General features: G+C 35.7%; 1 protein-coding gene across 7 annotated transcripts in view; it reads right to left on the reverse strand.

Annotated features, from left to right (window-relative positions):
• LOC110461054 (hemicentin-1-like) overlaps nucleotides 1-24,413 on the reverse strand; it is a 100,720-nt gene that overhangs the window by 21,635 nt on the left and 54,672 nt on the right. For all 7 annotated transcript variants that reach the window (XM_021514327.1, XM_021514328.1, XM_021514326.1 and 4 more), the window contains 12 exons: nucleotides 21,470-21,796; nucleotides 20,930-21,217; nucleotides 19,465-19,761; nucleotides 18,802-18,939; nucleotides 16,142-16,309; nucleotides 13,420-13,722; nucleotides 11,680-11,746; nucleotides 10,065-10,342; nucleotides 7,519-7,794; nucleotides 5,416-5,709; nucleotides 2,951-3,262; nucleotides 1,900-2,199 (listed from right to left, as the gene is read on the reverse strand). In XM_021514327.1, coding sequence (XP_021370002.1) covers nucleotides 1,900-2,199; nucleotides 2,951-3,262; nucleotides 5,416-5,709; nucleotides 7,519-7,794; nucleotides 10,065-10,342; nucleotides 11,680-11,746; nucleotides 13,420-13,722; nucleotides 16,142-16,309; nucleotides 18,802-18,939; nucleotides 19,465-19,761; nucleotides 20,930-21,217; nucleotides 21,470-21,796 — 3,048 coding nt within the window. The remainder of the gene's footprint in view (nucleotides 1-1,899; nucleotides 2,200-2,950; nucleotides 3,263-5,415; nucleotides 5,710-7,518; nucleotides 7,795-10,064; nucleotides 10,343-11,679; nucleotides 11,747-13,419; nucleotides 13,723-16,141; nucleotides 16,310-18,801; nucleotides 18,940-19,464; nucleotides 19,762-20,929; nucleotides 21,218-21,469; nucleotides 21,797-24,413) is intronic.

Genomic DNA, 24,413 nt, shown 5'->3' on the forward strand with positions numbered 1-24,413 from the left:
GTGTCAAAGTAGACAATATAGGGGGGGGGGGTTCAAAATGATTACTATACATGTATTAAATATGGATCGAGTACAGATATGAGAAAAAATTGGGGTGATAAGAGTCACAAAAATGCCCAGACCTATATATTTATATCTGGAGATACCCTTAGCGGTTTTGTGATAGCAAACAACAGATGAGTGAGTTTCGTTAATTATTAAAGTTGAACAAAGGGTAATAAATCAAAATTAAACCTCAAATATAGAAAGCATAAAAAACCTCTCTGACAACCAATTTCATATAACAAATTAATACAAATCAAAATCATATCAGAATTAAGTCAAATGTATAGTATCTGAAACAAAACAAAACAGAAATAAATCAACTGAACAGTGTTTTAAATGATAACAATACAATGTCTGCACACAATTATCTAGATATTTTAGCAAATATTAGACAAATTACTATCGAACAATCTGTCAACAGTTTAGAGTATTTAATCTTAGTCTTTATCAGTGTTGATAATATTGTTTAAAAAGCCTTGATACTACTATACATTAACTTAAGATGAGAATTCTTTGATATCGTCTTGAAATCATACAAATGTTGACAAAGTTTTGTAGCGGTAGCAGTACTGCATTTGTTATAACTAGCAAAACTGTGAGCGATCTCACAATGATATAAAACCCCGCTTGTACTTACAAGGTTTCTGGAGCAGAAATTAAAGTTTCAAGGGCCATAACTCCAGGAAAAAATAGTTGAATCACAAATTCTTTTCTTCCTGCACATGACCATATGATTGAGTATTGACTATGCCAAGTAACTTAAATAGCCAATAAACAGTTAAGGGGCATTTTCACTTATAGGGTTTCTGGAGAATAAATTTAAAGTTTCAAGGGTTGTAATTCTAGGAAATATAATTGTACCGCCAATCCCTTTCTTCATGCACATCTGCATCTGATGTATCTTCACTATGCAAAGTTACAAATAAAATCCAACAAAAAAGTTAAGGAGAAGTTGTGCCTACCAGGTTTCTGGAGTAAAAAGTTTCAAGGGCCATAACTCCAGGATAAAATAATAAATATCGCAAATTACTTTCTTCATGCACATTTTCATAAGATGTACTTTAACTGTACCAAGATGTTTTTGACAAAAAGGAAATTTTAATAAATAATTTTCTTTCATATACATTTGTTTGCTTAAGCAGACGAACAAAGATTACCCGTCATGAGAAAAATTCCAATGAATTGTAACTCATTTTCATTTGAGGTACAATACAGCAATTAGGCTCTCTATGTGAAGATGTGTTATGTTAAAAATCAGGACTGCAGAAACATTTTTAAAACTTAATCACAAGTATCACTCATTTTTAAGTTAATAGAAGAGTATCAAGCTTAGGCTTTGAACGGAAAAAATTGTCAATTTGTAATACATTATGTATATATATAATATACATGTTCACACCATAGAATGCTACAATATGAGGTTTTTTCACGAGAATTACTAATTTGAAAACCATTTGCAGTTTTTATAGTTAAACCATAAATTAATGCCCAGTCTTCAGATGTTTTGTTTTTTCTTCAAGATATAGCGTCGAAAAACTGTCTAAAAACGTTAACTTCAAAACATGGTGACCTGGACAGTATACTCAGGAAAATAACATCGTAATATTTGTTTCTTAAAAACCTAATTTGCTGATGTGCAATACATAGGGTTTTAAAAAACCCTTCTAAAAAAGTATGACCAACATTCTGATTTAATTACTTTCTTATTTTTTTCGATTTATGGCTCTTTTATTTTGTAAGAAGTTTAGTTTGTAAACCTTTTATAAGGATTTTTTTTTAAACCATGAGAAAAAAAACCATATTTGCAGCATGTATTTAACACTTTTTGTAGCATTGGTTGGTCCATAGCCCTACCATACACGTCCTTCAGGCCAACTTCTTTGCTCAGCTCGTTGATTTCGTTCTTAGCTGTGCACCTAAACACCGCACCTTTTTCTGCCAGAACTACTGCCAAAGTGTAGGTAACCGTAGTGACGGTGGGTTCCACGCTGAAGTCCGTGCTGGCGCCGTTACCCACCAGAGCGTTGTTTCTGTACCATTGGAGTGTCGGAACAGGGTAGCCTCCCTTGGTGGTACATACTAATTGAAGAGTCGTGCCTTTGATGCTTGTGTTTGTTGATGGAAACCCAGAAATACTTGGTTGCGAAGGAGGAGCTATATATTAAAGAAAATATTTACGTAATATTTCAGTTATTTTTGTTAAATATGACAATGAAAATTTGAAATATATTGAGATTTTTTAACAACAAAACGTTTGTATATATCAAGATTTATGAACACCATGCCATGTTATATCTGAAATTGTATTCACAAAGTCAACACACAGACAGAGGTTTACAAGGTCATATGCCCACCGTTATATTTTCAGTAGTACAAACTATCAATGATCCTCAAAATTACCTTCACAGCAAGTTTTACTATGTCATCAAAAACCTATTTAACATTTAACCTCTTCACCCCTATGTAACTTTAGTAGACTCTACCATGCATTGATTGGGATGAGTCCGTTAGGGTCAACAGTGGGGAAAGGGTTAGCTATTTGCAATAATGACATGGAAGAACACAGTTTGACGAAAAGGGTTGAACAGTTTTCGATTGGAGCACTTTCACATGTACTTCCCTATGTCACTTTAGTAGACTCTACCATGCATTGATTCGGATGAGTCCATTAGGGTCAACAGTTGGGAAAGGGTTAAATATTTGTAATATTGACATGGAAGAACTCAGTTTGACAGAAAAGAGCTGAACAGTTTTCGATTGGATCACATTCATGTGTACTGGGGTAATGGTTTGTGCTGTTATTGGACATCATTTTTCGTAGGTCAGGTTTAAATTATCTAAGGAAATGTAAATATTTTGTTATCAGATAATATAAGAACTTTTGGGAATGATCTATTATACTTACATTTCACAGTGAGAGTAGTCACCACATCAAAAGTTGTGCTCGTTTCAGGATGGCTAACAGAAGCCTTAAGCATTTCAAGATTGTCTTCTGCTAATTGTAAAATAGTGATGCTAGCCGTCGCATTGAGAAATCCTCCGGTGGTTACTACTGCCGAGATTGGCGGCACATTGGCTTGCAACAGCCTTCCTCCCACCGACCACAAGACTCCAGGGGCAGGATGGACTCTCGCAAAGTTGAGGGTGTAGTTATATGTGCTACCTGCCAATGTTGTGGTTAAACCCTGTATTGAACTTGCTCCATTAATGGGTGGGACTGAAAATTACCAAAAAAAACATTGTCATTATACACCATTTAATATATCACAAGAGAGTGAACATAGTCTATCTATTCACAGGAGGGTCAACCTAGTCCAGCCATCTTTGTTAACAGACAAAAGTGGTGATATGGTGGGACTGCTGTATAGATCGTTTTGTACGTTGCATAGCTGTCAACCGTCCCTCATTAGGTGGAAGACTCCCTCATAATGACAAAAAATTACCAATTTCGATACTCCCTCATTCAAGTCCAAACTCACACAAACTCAAAATCTACATCCTGTGATCAAATGATCTCCTAGGTACTGCAGGGTGTGTGTAATGATCATAACAGGTGTTTCTGAATCAAATGATCTCCTAGTTACTGCAGGGTGTGTGTAATAATCATAAGAGGTGTGTCTGAATCAAATGATCTCCTAGTTACTGCAGGGTGTGTATAATGATCATAACAGGTGTGTCTGAACCAAATGATCTCCTAGTTACTGCAGGGTGTGTGTTCTCATAACAGGTGTGTCTGAACCAAATGATCTCCTAGTTACTGCAGGGTGTGTGTTCTCATAACAGGTGTGTCTGAACCAAATGATCTCCTAGTTACTGCAGGGTGTGTGTTCTCATAACAGGTGTGTCTGAACCAAACAAATGCTTTTTGATACATATAAAGGGAAAGATGAATTCAGGAAAGCAGTTTCAGTCACATTTCACCCACTTTCTCCCTCATTGGAGGTTTAACAGGTTGACACCACTGTGCATGGTATAGGGCCAATCTGTCAACTAAAACAGTGGCTGGATACCAGTGGGACCAAAAGGTTATTGAATTAATTAGACATCCATTATAGTTATAACAGAAGAGAAGATTTCAAGTAAGTATTTCTTGCAAAAAATGTGTGAAAATTTGTGGAAAAACATGTATTTCAAATTTGCTTTAGCCTAAAAAATAACACCAATACAATGTATCAGTGTTTACCTTAACAATTTTATGCCAAATTTAATGAGATATCTTCATTACATAAGACATATCTGATTTTCATAAAAGATATCTGACCCACATAAGCCATATCTGCCTGCAAATAAACTATATTAGTCCCTCAGGAAAAATATTTGTTCTTCGTGAAAGGTATCTACTATTCATTAAAAAAATATTTGCTCTCACATAAACCATATCTGTCCTTCATAAAAGATATCTGCCCTCACATAAACCATATCTGTCCTTCATAAAAGATATCTGCCCCACATAAACCATATCTGTCCTTCATAAAAGATATCTGCCCCACACAAACCTTATCTTCCCTCAGGAAAAATATCTGTTCTTCATGAAAGATGCCTGTCCTCACCTCAATCATATCTGTCCTCACCTCAGTCATATCTGCCCTCACATAAATCATATCTGCCCTCAACTCAGTCATATCTGCCCTCACATAGATCATATCTGCCCTCACCTCAGTCATATCTGCCCCACATAAATCATATCTGCCCGCACAAAACCTTTATTTGTTCACCATGACAAATATCTGTCCTTCATAAGAGATGTCTGCCTCCACATGATTGAGGGGGGATCAATATGTATGATCGGAGGGAGCTCTCATCACATCGAAACGTTTTAGTGTGTGAGCTTTTGACAGCCAGCAGAGGCGGATCCAAGGGGGTGTCACCAGCGCACGTGACCCCCCCCCTGCCCTTGACTTAAACAAATAAAAGCATACATATACTGCATTGATCGTGTGACATCTCCCAGCTCTGTTTAATGTGTGCTCTGTGTCCTTAGGACCTGATGTGCACGTCAATATTTTATGGTTTATAGAATGGTAACAAGCTTACCCCTGAATGGAGTATTTCTTGACTAATGATGCTAGTTGTGCATTACACTGCCACAGACCCCCCACCCCCTTAAGAAGGGACCCTTGAAAACTGGTACAGAATCTTATTTTATTTAATGCAACATGACATGGTTCAGACCACAGGCATCGCAGAATTAACTTAACTCATTCACCCCTGAAGACACATTTAAACTCTACCAATTCAAAGGATGGGATAGTTCATTATGAAACTTCAGGGGTGAATGAGTTAACATCTGGAATGGTGACATCCCCCCCTGAACAAATTCTGGATCCGCCCCTAGCCAGTAATAAGTGTATTCTAAGCCATAATACATACTATATACATCATCGAAGGTTTTAGTTCTGGTTTTGTTTGCGACACTGTTGGTAGCCAGACAGGTCAAGGAGGCCCCGCGGTCAGCGAAGGACACGGTGTATATCCACAAATTTATTGTAGTGGTCACACCACCAATTGTAGATGACGAGTCCGTGTCGTCTTGAACGACGTTATTCTTCTTCCAGATGACCGACGGTGTGGGCACTCCTCCAACTGAAGTACATAGTAGTTGCAAGACGTCGCCTTCTTTTGGGCTTGATACAAACCCAGTGATGGCAGGTTCACCAGCCCCGGCTGAAAAATAGATAGATCAAAGAGGATGATCGATATTTAAATCATTTCAAGGTTGTGAAAAAATCTGTGTATAAATCACATTTGGTACAGGTATTATAACCAGTCAGCCATTTAAGATGTCAAGATACCAAGAGATTTTATCACCCTGACGACTGTGGTTCGATTCCTCAATCGGATGTGAAAAGGTTTAGGGTTACCTGCCTGACCATGTGGGTTTTCACCGGGAACTCCAGAAACTCCCGCATTAAAAAACAAACAGATATTATTTTATTTTTATTTATTTTAAGCTGCACCATCACAATCTTCATATGGAAATGATAGGAGAACCCTTACTATTACTGAAAACAGCAAAACAAATATTGAGGCAACCTGCATCATGACAACCGTTCACCTGGCTAACACTGCCTCCTTCACGAGGTATATTAAGAACCCACGCACTAACATCTGGGCCAACAAGAGTGATTAATATAGATTGTTGAAATTACTTGTTGTAAAATACATAAAGTTTATATTAAGAGCTTTCGGTAGGCCAGAGTTCCCAGAGTTCCCAGAAAAACCCACCGACCTACAGCCAGTACCTGGTGACTGCCCTACGTAGGTCTCGGACACCCGAGCCAGTGGTGAAGGGCTAGTGGTAGCAGAGTGTCAGACACCTTAACCACTTGGCCACCTTGGCCCTGGGCGGCCATGACGGTTTTGTTTATTTCAGTTATCTTTTTACAATACCCATCACGTCCCATAATGTATTTTATTATGCTGACAAGACAGACTATTTTTTGCATATTCTTTTCTTTGTAAGTGTAACAGCTATGAAATACTGCCTTACTGGTAAGCTAGCTTTTCCAGCGATGCGGTATAACCCGGGGACCCGCTCACTGGTTCAGTGTCGAGTGTGATCAAAAGCTGGATGGGTGACCGATGTACAAATGTAAGTTACTTATTCAATTCTTCACTTTCTTTTAATAATAGGGGAAATCTCATTCAGAAGGACTTATCTATACCAAGACAAGAGACCAAGGGACCTGGATGGTCACCTGTCATCACACTTAAAACCTGCAGGGGATTAACTTTCCTATTAATGTGTTACATTTAAAGAATGTAATGAAATAAAAAATACAATAGTTTTGTCATTGAATACCATATTATTTATTCACTCATTCAGAGAATATTCCAATATTTTCGCTGGTACTTTAAAAATATCAGATATCCTCTATGTAATCTTACAATGACAGAAGCATATACTGTATAAGGGAAAACTTTCGCCTAGTAGAATATTTTTTTGCCCATCGACGGAAAAATGTTTTTTTTTTACCATGCTGTTTACAAATGTTTGCTGTAATGATAAATTTGCCCTCATAACGGAGGGCAAAAAAGGTGAAAATTTAATCACAGCAAAATTATTCCCGATATACAGTTAGTATTATTACCCAATGGTCTAAATAAATTATATCAAGTCATTTTTGACTGTTTCTGGCTTTTTGTCCAATTTCAGCTGTATCGATGAAACAGTCAAGACTGTTTTTCTTGTTAGAGCCAATTAACTGTTACCCTGCGCAAATTTGATGAACAGAAATACCCCATCAAGAACCCCATTCAAGCGTTTCGGTGACCCCGACTCAGTGATGTTTATGCTGACGAAGCACTGATACATGTAGCATTAATTTGGCAATAAAACAATTGTTTCAATGCCATTCGGGGAACAGTCAAAACTACCATCCCTCGGTAGGAGGAAACCCTGTGGAACTGTTTGCCTGACGGCCGATATTTTTGACTGTTCCCCAAATAGCCATGAAATAATTGTATACTTACAGATGGCACTGACTGTAACAGCATTGCTCTTGGCTGAATCTCCGGCAGCATTCGTAGCCAAACACCTGTACTCTCCCTCATCAGCAAACTGGACACTTAAGATGACCAAGTTATTCCCAATCAATGAGTACTTATCATTGCTGGATATTTCCGAGACTCCCTTGAACCACTTCACAGTGTATGAATTCAACGACGACGTCACGTTACACTGCGCTGTGTGACTGCTGTCTACTATGATGTCCACTGAATCGGGCGAGATAATAACCACGGGTGGACCTGAGGAATACACACATTGAAATTTGTTTACATTTTTAGCCTGAGGAATAAACACATTGAAATTTTCAATTTTTATTGAGAATTCACAAATTTAAGGATCCAAGTATCCCTCTGCAGGCAAAGCACTTGAGATTACACTGTGTTTGCTCGTTAACACAGTAACCTCCCCTTTATTTAATTTTAGATATAACTGTCGCGCAAATTAGAAGAAGGATCTTAAAGAATTTGCTATATTTCCACACGGGGGCCAGACCCACAATTTATACAAAATTGAGTCCCCTTGGCCCACGGATGCTCAAAACTAAATTAGGATAAATACCTTAATCCCTATGGTAGAGGAAGGATTTTAAAGAATAAATTGCTATGTTTCCCCTATTGGGCCCCGCCCTTAGGGCCCCTGGGGGGCCAGACCCAAGTTTCATACAAAATTGGTTCCCCTTCACCCAAGGATGCTTAAGACCAAATATGGAACAAATCCTTTCATTCCTACAGAAGAAGAAGGATTTCAAAGAATAATTTGCTATGTTTCCCCTATTGGCCATGGGCAAAAGTACTTCTGTTGACCCTGATCAGCAGCTCAATTGGAAAGAGAATGGAATACAGTATCAGTATCAGTTTTAGGGCTAGGGTTTGAATGCTGTTCAGCTGACCATGCTCAAGTTTTACTTAGAACACTGCTGTTGATTATAGATTGTATATTTTATCTTGATGATTATTTTTCATAAAAGTTCAGTAAACAAGAGGCACTTTAGACCAAATATGGACAAAATCCTGTCATTCCTACAGAAGAAGAAGGATTTTAAAGCTATTTTTCTATTTTCCTTATTTGGCCCTGCCCCTCTGCCCCAAGGGTGTTCAAACCGCCCAATTATACAAAATTGATTTCCCTTCCACATAGATACTTAACTGTTCAAATTTGGTCAAAATACCTTCATCCCAACAGAAGAAGAAGGATATTAAAGCCATTCCTCTATATCCCTTATTGGGCCCCGCCCATCTGCCCCCAGGGAGGTCAGACCCGCCTATTATACAAAATTAAGTCTCCTTCACCAAAGCATGCTTTAGACCAAATATGGACAAAATCCTTTCATTCCTACAGAAGAAGAAGAATTTTAAAGACTTTGCTAAATTACCCCTATTGGGCCCAATCCCTCAGGCCTCAGACTCACCATTTATACAAAATTGATTTGCCTTCCCCATAGGGTGCTACTGTTCAAATTTGGACAAAATCCTGTCATTCCTACAGAAGGAGAAGGACTTTGAAGAATTTGCTATGTTTCCCTTATTGGGCCCCTTCTGCCCCAAGGGAGCCACAATCACTGTCCATACAAAATTGAGTCCCTTTTGCCCAAGGATGCTCTAGACCAATTTGAAATGAAATCCCTTTATCCCTATGGTAGAAGAAGGATCTTAAAGGTTAACCTCTATTTCCCCTATTGGGCCCCGCCCCGCTGCCCCCAGGGGGGCCACACCCACCGTTTATACAAAATTGAGTCTTCTTGGCCTAAGGATGCTCCAGACCAAATTTAGTAAAAATCTACTGGGCTGTTAAGGACTAGAAGTGTTTTAAAGGAAAAGTTGACGAAGGGATGACGGACTGATTGACGACGGACAGACAACGGACGCTGCAGTATTGCATAAGCTCACCATGGTCCTTCGGACCAGGTGAACTAAAAATGCCTTATTGAAGTAGTTGTCATGACGCTAAACCATTTAGGATATTTTTGGTATCTGGCAATCAAATATGATATAAAGAGGACTTAATGTCAAATAGCATGATATAAAGCAAATTATATTTAATTTAAAACTGGACATTTAAGTTTTGGACTGGATATATTTTTTGAATGTACCAATAAAAAAACATGACATGAAGAGGAGAAAATGTCAAATAGCATGATATAAAACAAACAATATCTAATTTAAGACATTTAAGTTTTGGACCATATACATTTTTGGTATCTGGCACTAAAACATGATATAAAGAGAAGTAAATGTCAAATAGCATAATAAACAGCAAACTAGGTATATTTAATTTAAAAAAGGACATAAGAATTTTGAACTGGATTTTTTTGCTATCTGGCACTGGTTCATAGTATTAAGAGGAGTATAAATGTGAAACAGCATGATATAACACAAACTACATTTGTATATCTAATACAATATCTCAAATTGATATAAAATAATAAATAATGATATTAACCAGAATGTGATATTAAACAGTATGACATTAAACAGCAAAAAATCATATGGATTCAACTCTATATACTTACCATGAATAATTAACTTGGTGGTGTGAGAAGAAGTTTGTTGAGATGTTGCAAGATGAAATACTTCAAATGTCAAATCAATATCATTGTCAGCAACAGTCGGAGCGTAGCGCAGTGTCGACACAGTTCTGACCGTTTCATCAACATTATCAGTTGTATCAGACGTATGGCTGTTCAGGTAAATGTTCCCGCGCCTCCAGGCTAGACTTGGTGCGGGCTGTGCACGTCCAACTGTACCATTCCACTCGTAAACTTTCCCAGCGATTAAATTTGGATAATTTCTGAAAATAACACAGTTAAATTTAAAGTGTAGCAAATATTTTCATGACAGAAAATTAGCATAAAATGTATCACTGCATAAAGACAAAAAAATGACCCATCAGTAAATTTGGTCATTTTAATATTTTAAATTTTACAGAACAAGGTACAGTTGAAGAGCAATTCTGTCCTATAAGAAACCTTTCCTGTTAAGCAATACTAATCTATAAGAGACAACATCTATAAAGGAATCTTCTATAATAATAATAATAGTTTGAGGTTCTTGTATACCACTTTATCACAACCTAGTTCTTAGGTCGTCTCAAAGCGGTTCACAAACTATTATCCGTGGTTATAGGGCCTTTGCAACCACCCAATATCTTTCTCAACTCCCTGGGGAGCATACAGCCAGCGCTGCCATTTCGGCGCTCACAGCTAGCATTCTACAATTCTATAGACCACTGCCCAACCACGTACTCATCAACAACTTAGTAGACTGGAACAAGCGGAGAAAAGTACCTTGTTCATAGATACAACACTCGAACCGGGAACCCTTCGGTCACAAGTCTAGCGTCCTACCACTGGACTACTGGGGCTCTTTACTTTCTGTTCTAATGGAATTACGACTTACGATATCTGTGGCTGACAAGTTGTGGGTGATTCAGTGAGAGATGTCAGTGTTCTAACAGAATTACGTCTTACAATATCTGTGGCTGAGAAGTTGTGGGTGATTCAGTGAGAGATGTCATTGTTCTAGCAGAATTATGACTTACAATATCTGTGGCTGAGAAGTTGTGGGTGATTCAGTGAGAGATGTCATTGTTATAACAGAGTTACGACTTACGATATCTGTGGCTGAGAAGTTGTGTGTGATTCAGTGAGAGATGTCATTGTTCTAACAGAATTACGAGTTAGGATATCTGTGGCTGACAAGTTGTTGGTGATTCAGTGAGAGATGTCATTGTTCTAACAAGATGTCAGTGTTCTAACAGAATTACGTCTTACAATATCTGTGGCTGAGAAGTTGTGGGTGATCCAGTGAGAGATGTCATTGTTCTAACAGAGTTACGACTGATGATATCTGTGGCTGAAAAGTTGTGGGTGATTCAGTGAGGGATGTCATTGTTCTAACCGAGTTACGACTTACGATATCTGTGGCTGAGAGGTTGTGGGTGATTCAGTGAGGGATGTCATTGTTCTAACAGAGTTACGACTTACGATCTCTGTGGCTGCGAAGTTGTGGGTGATTCAGTGAGAGATGTCATTGTTCTAACAGAGTGACGACTTTTGATATTCATGGCTGAGAAGCTGATCGTGTTTCAGTGAGAGCTGTCAATGATGTATAAGAACTAAGACTTACGATATCCGAGGCTGAGAAGCTGTCAACGTCTCAGTAGGTAATGTCAAGAAAATGTTTGAAGGTGGGGCTAGAAAAATAATAATAACAGTGCATTTAAACAAAATGTAAACAATGAACATTTAATATCATTGTCTAGAAAAGAGCTTTATGTTTTCAAATTTCAAGCAAATTATATGCATAAAAAAATATAAAAGTAGGTTGAAGTCAGACATTTTTACTATGTCATGTAAAATCTTATGCTAATACTGGTGGTATATATTAGGATAGAATATCATAGTAAGGTATACAAAGGTACAGGACCCTTCGCAAGGCAGCACAGGTGTAACATTGAAGATCGAGGTTCATAGACACGCCTTTATAACATGAACTCCTGTTTCATTTATTTTGTAATTATCAAATTTAATAAAAGATTCAAGAGTTAATAAATAGAACAAACTAATAATGTAAATGTGATAACTTTAGATAAAATCTAGGTCAGCAGTAAAATACAAAAACATATTTTTATGAAAACGTAAAAATCTAGGTTAGGATCGAAGCAAGCGTTAATACAGTAAATAGGTAAAGGTACTTAATATTAGTCAAATATCAACTCAAATGTGACCTCTGATTGATATTTGCAAAACATACAAATTTCATAACTAGAAATGTTCTTTATTTATTTCATTCACAAAAAAACCATGGATTCATATAGTTATGAATCTGCAATTTCAAGATTATAGGTGTTGGCCAAATATAATTTATTATTCAATCATTTGGTGATCAATAATTTCCGTGACTTTGAGTGAATAAGATGCTGAACCATCCAATACCATGGTTTGAAGACACCGTTTATCTTTTGAACTTCTCCGCTACAGGATATTAATCTGCAGTGCGGTAAAATAATGGAAGCTTAAATTTTAGTTTGAGTGGTAAACTTTTAAAAAACTCAAAACTGATTAAAGTCGAAAATAAACCAGACTATTCTGAAATAAAATCTGGGTGTAGAGCTTAAAACATAGCTGTGGTTTTTGAATATTAATTACCAAACTTTTCACCTCAAACAAATTGGTGAATGGCCTGATTTATCGTTTGTAAACGATGATCGCTCGACAATGTCTCAACAAATTGTGGTAGAAAGAAATTCCGCAAATTGTGGACCTTGTTTGGGATGTTAATCTAACTTTCGAACATTAATTTTCAACTCACAAAAAGGAAAATTTGAAAATGAATAACCTCCAGCTAGATAAACACTATAAATAACTGCCACTTATTCTGAAACCAAACAAATTAGTCAACTAATATTATTCTCAATCTTCAACATTGGTTACAGTTAACTCCTGTTACGATGAATTTCAACAAAACATATTATAATTTCAGTTTGAAAAAAAATACCACCTTTGACTTTAAAAACCTTTTCAAAATTACATCCTTATAAACATTTTGTATTTTGGAATTTATTGACAAAATGTCTATAAAGAAAGAACATGCGAGGCCTCTTTCAGCCAGTTGGACACTGATTGTATCATAAATTTATTAAGAAGCAATTTATGAAAATCTGCATTATCCTAACAGTAACAGTTCAGTTAAAGTAAATGCTATTCAAACTATGTTAGTTTAACTCAATACAAATCTAACACAATCTATGTAGGGATAGAGTAACGGTTCTAAAATAATATCTATCCTGTTACCAGGTGGGTTTTTACACATTTTCTATATTTCTAAACAAAATTCAGCACAACAAACAAAGACTGCCTGCCCTACCCTTTATTTGCCCAAACGTCACATTTGATGTTGAGTTTCGGACCACGTGTTGAAAGTGACAAGTATACGTTGCCGAGCTATCGTCCTGAAGTGACGCAGTAAAGTTTAATCGATTGGTCGTGACGTAGTGTCCTTGTGTGTTGGTTGATATTTTAACCTCAGTGCCCATTATCAGGTTGTTGTTTTTAAACCATCGGACTGTTGGTCTCGGATTTCCACTGTTGACAGTGCAAAGTAGAGATTGTGGGGTGTTTTCTGTTACCTCCGGATTAAAGCCAGAGATAATTGGCTCATCAGGCGAAACTGTAATAAAAATAAACATTTACTAAAACAAATAAAAAAAACTATTCGCTGATGGAAGCCTAACCCTGCACAAAGACATCTCTGCCAAGCTCTAAACAATGAAATGGGGATCATAGAGGTCAAAATGGAGGTCAAGTCTGCTAATTGCAGGCCATTTCAGTGCATATACTTTTCAAAGTCATCAAAATCAGTTGTATGCCATTTAAACTTGTCAGAATTTCCATTTTAATATACTATTTTGTCTTTTTTAAGGGATACTTGAATATATTTATAGTTTTAAACATGCGATAAATTCTAACATGTTCAATGTCAAAAGAATCAGTGAAAATGCAGGACATTTTATAATATACCAAAATCTGTGCAGGTCATGGAGGTCATTTTGCAGGTAGACCTGCACAAATGCAGGTAACTTGGCAGGAATGAATAAGAAAAAAAAAACATGTTTTATTACAATTAAATATTAAAATCTAAAATTATTGTTCTGTCTTTTTTAAATCATTATATGAATTATTAAAATATTCATTTGTTTTATATACATTTTGACTTCAATTACTTACAGAGAGAAAAAAAATGAAATTAAATTTGATGGACTACAGTAATAAACAAAATTTGATTTAAGGTCATCACTTGCCTGTCGAACGTTTGGCATTATAACAAGATCTGGCTTTATATGAAAAAAACCAAATAAAGGATGAAGGGAAAATAAGAAATTTGTTAATGTATTTTCATTAGATGAGTTGGGAAATATCACTTTGACTAAAAAATGAAAGATTTTTGTATTGATAAATTATGCTAGTTAAGAGATTGCCTTGAAAATATTATCTGTAATTTGCATAAAATCGTTCAGTTGTATTTCAACGATACACAAACTCCACCATAACCAATATTTTTTAGATTATTGATAAGTCGTTCATATCATTGTATTGAAATATATCTAACACAATATTTTTCCCAGAATAAGCCCATGTCTGTTAATAAGCCCACCCATATATATTTCAGATCAGTAAATCTATCAATAGATGCTACTTAATGGTCCTGTAATAAGATAAATCCCCTACTTTGAGCCAGAAATTGTCTGCCGGACCCACCTACCCTCGGGGGCTTATTGCAGGATGAAAATATAGTGTATAAGCTAGATATATCCAATATTTCATTTGAAAATACCATGCAATGTAAAATTCTGGGTTAAATTGATTCCATAAGTGTTACAAATGATATGGTAATTGAAAATATCAAACATTTTTTTTTTATTTTTTTTTTTAGAGTTGTTGTTAGGCAGACACCAAATACAATCACGAATGATAGACTCGTAGATCTTGTGTTTGATATAAAACATTTCAATTTCAAATCTAGAATGGTTTGAAAATAAATCTGGACTAACATTGATTCAATATAAACACACTGTATGAATAATTCCAACCTTTCTTTTGTTTTAGTTTTATATTTCTTGATATTTGAAATTTAATTTCACATGGAAATAAACAAACTACATATATAATGTTAGTCTCACAATTTAGTTATAAAGTAAAACACATATAGTACCAGGATTGAAGATCCAGGAGTAATTTTATATTAATCATTTTTTATAGGGTAACATTTACAGAATAGAAATGGAAAGGAAATAGGGGTTATACCAGAAATAGTCCTGTCTAATAGATTTCCCATAATTTTGCAGTATTTTATTTCATGAATTTATACTTTTAAATCATTTTTCTTAAATTTTTAAAATTAAATCTTAAATATTGTTGTTATTTTCCTTTTTACAGTAATACATTAAGTACATGTTTATATTTTTTCTAATTTTTCACTCTATTTTTTTTTATACATATTTCATCTTTAAGCCATTATTTATGACCTTTGACCTTTTCCTGAGTAGTAAAACAACTATATCTGCTTGACCAATATAGTTTAACTCATTAACCCCAAAATTTCATAATGAACTGTTCCAACCTTTGAATTGGGAGAGTTCAAATGTGTTTTCAGTGGTGAATGAATTACGGTAAAGAGCATTTACCTCATCAAAGCAAATTTTATTTAAGGATCCCTGTACCACTGCACTAGAGAATTCCTCTGAGGTTTTTTTTAATTTACAGTTACCTTCCTTTAATTTTGTTTTGACTTAAACTGTACCTTAGAAAATTGCAATATTTCATTAACTGATTAGGCACATACATGTTTGATTTTTTTTTTACAAAAATACAAAAAAAATAAAAATACATCAATGAATGAAACTCGCAGCATACGAATCTTGTGATAGATATATACAGTGTATTTTTATGATACACAGCGGTTAGCACAATTTTGTTGTTGTCGCTTCAGTATCGATACAATGGTTTATAAAAATATCTGCCACTCTGTCTAATTTGTGCACAATTTATGAAAATATTGCCGATACAATTATGTAAGGAATTACACGTACACTGGACAAAAAGTGTCTGTGTAGCATTAACGCTACGTCCCGTATATTGAGTGTGATCAAATTTGCAGACAAGGTTGCCGCCGTTATTGTCTCTGGTAGGAATGAAGGTGAGGTTCGATTGCACTGCGAAGGTGCCATCACTGGCTGTACTGTATACTGAAGTGATGCCTACAAAGAAATATATAAATAATAATAATCATTATAATATAAAACACTTGATATAGCGCCTATCTAGCTAGAATAAGCCACTCTAAAGCGTGTTACAGTACAGAGATATACAATTTATATTTAATATAAATATTTAAGCAACAAGCATAAACTAGAAATTTGTTTTTGTAAACAAAAACGTATGTCTTCCCTTAAAAAGTTACAGCCCAGAAAAGATATTCCTGAAAACTTTGCACTTATTTGACATTTGACCTTGAGGTCAAGGTCACAGTAACCTAACAACAGTGCACTGTACATCGTCTGTGTGTGATGCAGATATACACCTTGGTGCATACCTTTAAATGTTTCCAGTAATGAGACTTTTTGACCTTTGACCCTAGAGTTAAGGTCACAATTACATAATGAAAATCCACTGCACACCATTTATGGTTGATGTAGGTTAACTTCAAGTTTCATTAAGACATCTTTAAAGGTTTAAAAGTTATGGACAAACTTTTGCCGTGGACAAAGTTTGAAATAAAAAATAAACAAAGGGCCACAACACTTTATATAGTGGGGCACGGTGATCCGATTCAGTGTTGAGAGATTATGCCTTCCCAAGACACATAAATATGGTAAGTTTGGTCAACGTACGTTAAAAAACATGGAACGTGAGCTCCAGGATAATCTTCGGTATTAAATATAAACAAAGGGCTATATCTCTGTATATAGTGGGGTACGAGACCTCATTCTAGTGCACTGCACACCTTCTGTGGGTGATGCAGGTATACTCCAAGTTTGATCAAGATATCTTCAACAATTAAAAATTTAAGAGACGGACAAAAATTTACTGAAAATGTTGCACTTGTTTGACCTTTAACCTAGAGGTGAAGGTCACAATGACCTAATTCTAGTGCACTGCACAACTTCTGTGGGTGATGCAGGCACACCTCAAGTTTCATCCAGATATCTTTAAACGGTTTAAAAGTCATGGCTCGGACAAGTTGCGATAAGAAGAACCAGAAGAAGAAGAACCCGTATTAATACAATATGTCTCCCTTCATTTAAAGGGGAGACATACAAAAAATAGTGATTCAAATTCCATAATAGATTTTGACCCAAGTATTGGGCAATACTTTTGCTGAATTTTACCGAATTCGAATGAAATATATAGATAGGAGTAATCAAATGAGACTTGGGCCTGTATTCTTATCAAGTTATGCTCAAAGTAACTTTCTTACAATTTGCATAAACCATATGACATGATCAAAAGTCAAGTCTATACACTGGAAATAACAGTCAGCTTCATTATTTGTAGTCTCTTCCTTTTTAGTCATTGAGTCTATGTCAGTTGCCTTCTTTTTTCTACTTTTCTCTTATCTTTTTGATCGAGTCATGAAAACAGGAAATGTATCTCACAATCTATGTAGGTCTATTACCTTTATACTACTGTTCGTAAAAGACAACCAAGGTGTCTTTGTTGTTGCACATATTTACTAGTACAGTACTTAATGTATAGGAAGTAGAACCGATCATTGCAATATGAGAAATGATCAGTTGAATTTTTACTCTGTCCACCTTGTTTTTATGATCACTCTCCAAATAAAACAGGCACAACTAAGGACCAGGGAGACTAACATACATATCAAGTTTGAGAAAGAATTATCTCTCAAGTGCTTTCTGAGTATTAGCAATAATAATCTTTAACCCTTTCACCACTGCAGACCATAATGGACTCATCCAGATCAATGCATGGTAGAGTCTACTAAAGTTACATAGGGGTGAAAGGGTTAGCTTTCAAACTGCAAGTCGACCATTTTGCTTATCCGATAAGTCTCAAAGGTAACCATGCGCAACTACAGACCAAGGGGAACCTGCGTATCAAATTTGAGAAAGGTTCTACTAGTGCTTTCTGAGGAATAGCGCCTAATAAACTTTAACTCTCAAAATTCATGATGACCATCTGTCAGCCATCTTTGTTTCCTTTCAGTCCCAAAATCTGATATACATAACTACGAACAATTCCTATGATCTAAGATCCTAAGATCTCTCCTGTAAGTTCTGAGAAATAGCGATAACAAACTTTATCTCTAAAATTAAAGATGGCTGTCTGTCGGCCATCTTGGTTTTGTGATCAGTCCCAAAATTTGATATGCATAACAAAAAACCATTTGGAACCTTCATGTGAAATTTCAGAAAAAATCCCTTTTATACTTTCTGAATAGTATAGCGCTAACAAGAACTGTTTAAGAACGGGCGAAATGATCGAATGATGGACAGAAGACGGATCACACACGAAGAATGAAGTTGAATAGCCAACCACCGATGATGGTGGGCTAAAAAACATTACAAACCAAATTGAATTATTGTAGGTGACATTTTTTAAGTACATGATATATGTCTCAAAGGGCCATAACTCTTAAAATAAAGTTGGTCACCTGACCCAACTTAAGGATACAGAATATAATTGTATGATCACAGTTTGATTAGAATCCAAGTATAATTGTAAATACCATTGGACTGTATGACGTTATTTAACATCCAGACAGGTCGAGGCTCCAAATACATTCCTGACGTCTGACATCCCACTGTGTATTGGGTCAAGGCAGTCACTATGCCCAGGTTTGTGAGAGATATGGTGTTTGAAAATACTGAAAAGTAATTAAATAAACAGTTTTTGTGAGTGTTTTATGGTCAATTAATAGAAAGTTAGAAAATCGGATAAAAAATGAATAAACAGAAGCTACTTTGAGCCTAAAGATTTTTTTTTTAACATCTTCAAATCACAGGTTATATTTCCACAGTATTGCTTTATATCTATATATAATCAGATGCTGATTAGAAATGTTCTGCAGCATAGAAATGGATAGAAGTGTACAGTTATAGATTCCTGCCAAACAACAGACCACTTTCTATTTGCAATATTGGAAAGGCTTTTGGAAGAGCATTGCATGTGCATGGTCTTGGGGAAAATGATATGAACAACCATAATTTTTCAAAATATACCAGCTAGGTTATTAACCAATGAAAAGTCAAGTCTTTGCATTGTTGACATTTTAGAATAACTTGTTCATCCCTGAAGACACATTTGAACTCTTCCAATTCAAAGGTTGGAATAGTTCATTATCAATTTTCAGGGGTGAATGAGTTAATATATGAAGTACTCTTAAACCTACTGTATACGTCGCTGAAACGGCTTTCGACGCTTAGACTGCTGTAAGCATTAGACGCTGTGCACTTGTAAACTGCATTCTTGTCGGTTGCGAAGTTCACGACTATCATTAACATGCTAGAAACAGGGTTGTTATCGGAATTCCCGAATGTTGGGTTTGGTGCTGTCAGAGCCACTCCATTTTTTTCCCATGCAATCGATGCCGGAGGGTCGCCACCAGACGAGTTACAATGTACGGTGACTGTTTCGCCATCTATCACATTCCGGTTTAATCCGCCCAAGGCTGGCTGTCCAACTCCCTCTGTAAACATAGAATTACCACAGCGTCATCACACAAGGAAAAAAATCTGTATTCAAAGTCGTGAAATGAAAATTAAGGCAGAGGGTAGCTAATACAGATGCTGGTTGTTTATACATCATTTAGTGACCTTGACCTTGGGGTCACCTTTCTAAGATATACAAAATTAAAGCTGGTAGAGCAAGTTTTCCTGGTAAATTATTTCACATAAAGGACAATAACTCCCTGAAAAAGTGTTGAAATCCGAAAATATAATGCGGGTGCACAACTAAATTATATACTGATCATTCAAGTGAAGTTTCAATAAAATCTGCCTGTTAGTTAATATGGAGACAGACGGACATATGGACGGACCGACGGTAGACAGACAGGTTACTGATTCCATTGACTTCGTTGTGGGGGGTATAATGACACAAAATGTCAGGAGAAATCAAAACAATTATAAGTTCAACAGATGAAATAAAAGGGAAAGAATGTCGTTCACTGATGACCAAAGAGTGATTTGTTTTTTTTACATCACAGTGAGTTTGGAGGGGAATTGACCTATTGTTAAGAACTGCATGCACCTGAATCAGGTCTATGACACAAAGGCAATCATTGTATCAAAGAAATTAACGGTAAGCAGAGTTTCGTAAAATTTTCCCCATATGACCCTCACTGGGCTGTTGCCAAGAGGTTGAACCCCAAACAAACGACTTTGAAGAGATTCATGTAGCACAACCAAAAAGTATTTATATGTAATGCACATCTATTACCAAGTATTAAACAAAGCATTATAGCTGAATTGAGTCATTTCTGTTCATAGATAACAGCTAAATTGTACACAAGCTTACAGCATAGCCGAAACGACATCAATTTGTGGACAACTCGTACACATTTTACACCTTTGAGTATTATGCTTCACTGGTCATTTGTCTGATGAAGGTGACAGAGTACATACCGTACTAGTCATCGAAACGTCACATATAAACACTTTTTGGTTGTGCTACATAAATCTTTTCACAATCCACACTTACGAACCTGAAGAAAATGTTTAAAAATACCCAAACAAACAAACATATAGAGCCTACGATCACATCATAACATGTTTTACGGGTAGAGAGAATATATACCTCGAGCCAAACGCATTGAATTTTGAAGTTGAGGATTGTAAAGTGAATACAAGACTTACTGTACACAACCAGGAAAAAAGTTGCTGGCATATCTGAGGTTCCTGCGCTGTTGGTGGCGGAACAGGCGTAAGTTACTTTGTCTGTGTAATCGGCACTAAGGATCATCAGCGTCTGTCCTTGACCTCCTGTAATCCTGTACTTCAACGTGTTTTCAAGTTTAGTATCATTTCCTTGAATCTTCCACTCGACGTTGTAGCTCAGAGTCGAAACAACTTCACACGTCACCGAAAAATCGGTGTCTTTAACTACCAGACCAGATGCTGATTGTACAGAAACCCGAGGCTTATCTGGAAGTAGAACAAAGTATTTTAACTCATTCATCCCTGAAGACACATTTGAACTCTTCCAATTAAAAGGTTGGGATAGTTCATTATGAAATTTCAGGGGTGAATGAATTAAGGATTCTTGTCCATTATGGTCTACAGTGATGAAAGGGTTAATGAACCTAGAGTATCAGGAACTAATTGATGCTCCGGAGGAGAAATAGCCTGCCACAAAAAAAATGGGTATATTTAAAGTGTGTGTTGTTAAATACTTACGCAATACGTCTATGGTAATTGAAACATTTCTGGAAGTTGTCTCCGGATGTACGACCATAAACGTGACATTTTTACCGTCCAAACTTGATGGCATCAGGACATTGATTGAGGAAGTATATTTGTGTTCTCCTGTCGCAGTGACCTTTTGATTGACATAGTTTGGAGTCTTTTCTACGTTGTCAACGAACCACCGTATGACAGCAGTCTTCGGATTGAACCGTGGTATAGAACCATTGAATGTGTACATTTTGTCTTCGTAGACAGTTGCTACAGAATTCACTTGATCCCAATTGACAACTGAGGCCGACAATGTTGGAACGGGGGTCACTAGGGACAAAGATAAAAAAAAAACACACGGTAATACTTAAACCAGTTCAACTGTCCAACTTTTCCAAAAAATAATGAATGCATAAATGTTATGAAAATAATTCTGTAACAATGATAAAAAAACACTTTCCTTAACAGACTAGAACTGTTGTTAAAACATTTTTATAAAATATCCTTGAATATCATGTGATGTAAAACAATTAACTCATTTCCCCCTAAAAACACATTTGAACTCATCCAAATCAAAGGTTGGAAAAATTCATTATGAAATTTTTAGGGGTGAATGAGATGAACAAATAAGACAAAACATTTTAGATTTATAACTATAGCAATATTGTGATTGGTTCTTCTGAGTGCCTCGTTAATCAGGAAATATACATGACATGTTTACAATGATTTATTTCAGTTTCTTATTTAACTCGTTCACCCCTGAAATTTCATACTGAACTATTCCAACCTTTGATTGGAAGAGTTCAAAATGTGTCTTCAGGGGTGAATGAGTTAAGACTTCAGAAAGACACCATATCTGCTATGAATGCCAGATGATTCAAAATTAAAATACAATGTATTCATCACTCCCCTTGAACTTCGCTTTTCATGATCAATGCGTATCACTATATTCAATCACAAATAACCCATTCTAAAACAATTCTACAAATCAATTGAAAACCATCTTCCACCAAAACATAAAATCTTAACTAAAAAGTTGTTAATTAAATTAGTAAACTTAAAGATACTTTAATAAAAATTGGTGATAAATTCCTAAAGGGAGGGAAATAAGGAAATAGTTATGCTATTGTATATATGACTTTATCAGATTGAACAGGAACATGTCAGATGTTGGGATTTTTATGATCTTTTTATTTGCAGTATTCATTGCAGTGTTTGTGTCAATTTATGCACGAATAATTTTTGGAGTATTTCTATCAATTAATATGAATATAAATAATGCCAAAATTTTGAATCAATTGAGTTTACACATGAAGCTAAATAGACCACGCAGCAAAACCATAAATGTTTAATAACTAAAATAAAAGGTTTTAAATTGTTTGGGCAATCCAGTTGATTAGTAGCATCTGTAGCAGAACTTGAAAAAAAGTCTGACGGATTAGAAATTCCCTTCACCAACTGAACTTAAAACAAACTCTTTCAATCAACAATTAAAGCGAAACATAATGAAACAGTGAACATGCAAATGAAAAATGAAAAAAAAAAATGATGAGCATATACGCTGAATAAACAATGAATTGAAATGGACAATATGTAACATTTTTTTAAAATGGTAACGACTGTTTGTATGTACACTTAAAAATATTCATCAACATGATAGTTATCACAATAAACAGTAATCAACGAATATTGTATGAACTCCGGACAAATTCTCTTGTTCGCCTTGTTTGTAAATTTAAGGAGCGCCAGTATTCAGTTGACAAACGCCAAGACAATCTTCTCAACACGACTTCATCCCAAAACCACATGGAATACAATGATACAATATATAGAAGAGTAATCTCAAGGGACATCACTCTGACTGATACAATATATAGAAGGGTAATCTCAAGGGACACCACTCTGACTGATAAAATATATAGAAGAGTAATCTCAAGGGACACCACTCTGACTGATACAATATATAGAAGAGTAATCTGAAGGGACATCACTCTGACTAACACAACACATCCCTAACAACGCTATAGGCATATATATGAATAACCATTGACTATACATAACTATGCGATGGCGAAGACAAATTTAATCTTTTACATTAATATGACATATTATCACAGATTTTTATGATTAATCTTTTAATTGATTTAATATCAAACTAATCCTGCAATAAACCCAGGGGTAAACACATTTGAACTCAAAGTAAGGGGGCGGGCTTATTACAGGACAATGAGACAGGTTTTGTTGGTATTTATACTGAATTTCAGTAGGTTTGGGTGAGCTTATTACCAGGCATGGGCTTATTTCCAGGCATGGGCTTATTACCAGGCATGGGCTTATTTCCAGGCATGGGCTTATTTCCAGATCAATACAGTTACATGGGACCTGGACTGAAAACACATAGTACAATAGTAATAGTTATGGAAACAATAGCGGATTTTTGGAGCAAAATTACTGTAAATATATCATTTTAGTGGTATTCATATTTTAGTGGTTTGTGCACTGACAAAGGTGCTTATTAAGATCTCATAAACACTAAATAGATAGGTAAGTTTCTGTATTATGTTATAGATTCTGCTTTTAACATAGGGCAAATCTTATTGTTCATGCGCAAAAATACGATTGCTTTAATGATCCCTGCCCCACTGCATGCAAATCAAAAAATTCAAACGTAGTTTCTTACATGCAGTAGCCTCCCCTTAATTTTAAATATAACTGTGGAATGTCTGGGTCCACCACCAATGACCTGGTAGCTGAGTTCGTTGGAGCAACATTACCGTGATTGGAGCTCCAGTGTTCAAATTGTGGTCAAGGTGTGTTGCAATTAAACACTCAATACAATGTTGTGGGTTTTCCAATTATTTTTTCTTTACCTTTATTTTTTTTATTTAAGTTGCAGAAGATATATGGATAAATTCCTAGAAATATCTATGAAAATTATAGTCTTGCA

The sequence above is a fragment of the Mizuhopecten yessoensis genome, unplaced genomic scaffold, assembly GCF_002113885.1.
Source record: "Mizuhopecten yessoensis strain PY_sf001 unplaced genomic scaffold, ASM211388v2 scaffold10553, whole genome shotgun sequence".
Classification (NCBI taxonomy): domain Eukaryota; kingdom Metazoa; phylum Mollusca; class Bivalvia; order Pectinida; family Pectinidae; genus Mizuhopecten; species Mizuhopecten yessoensis.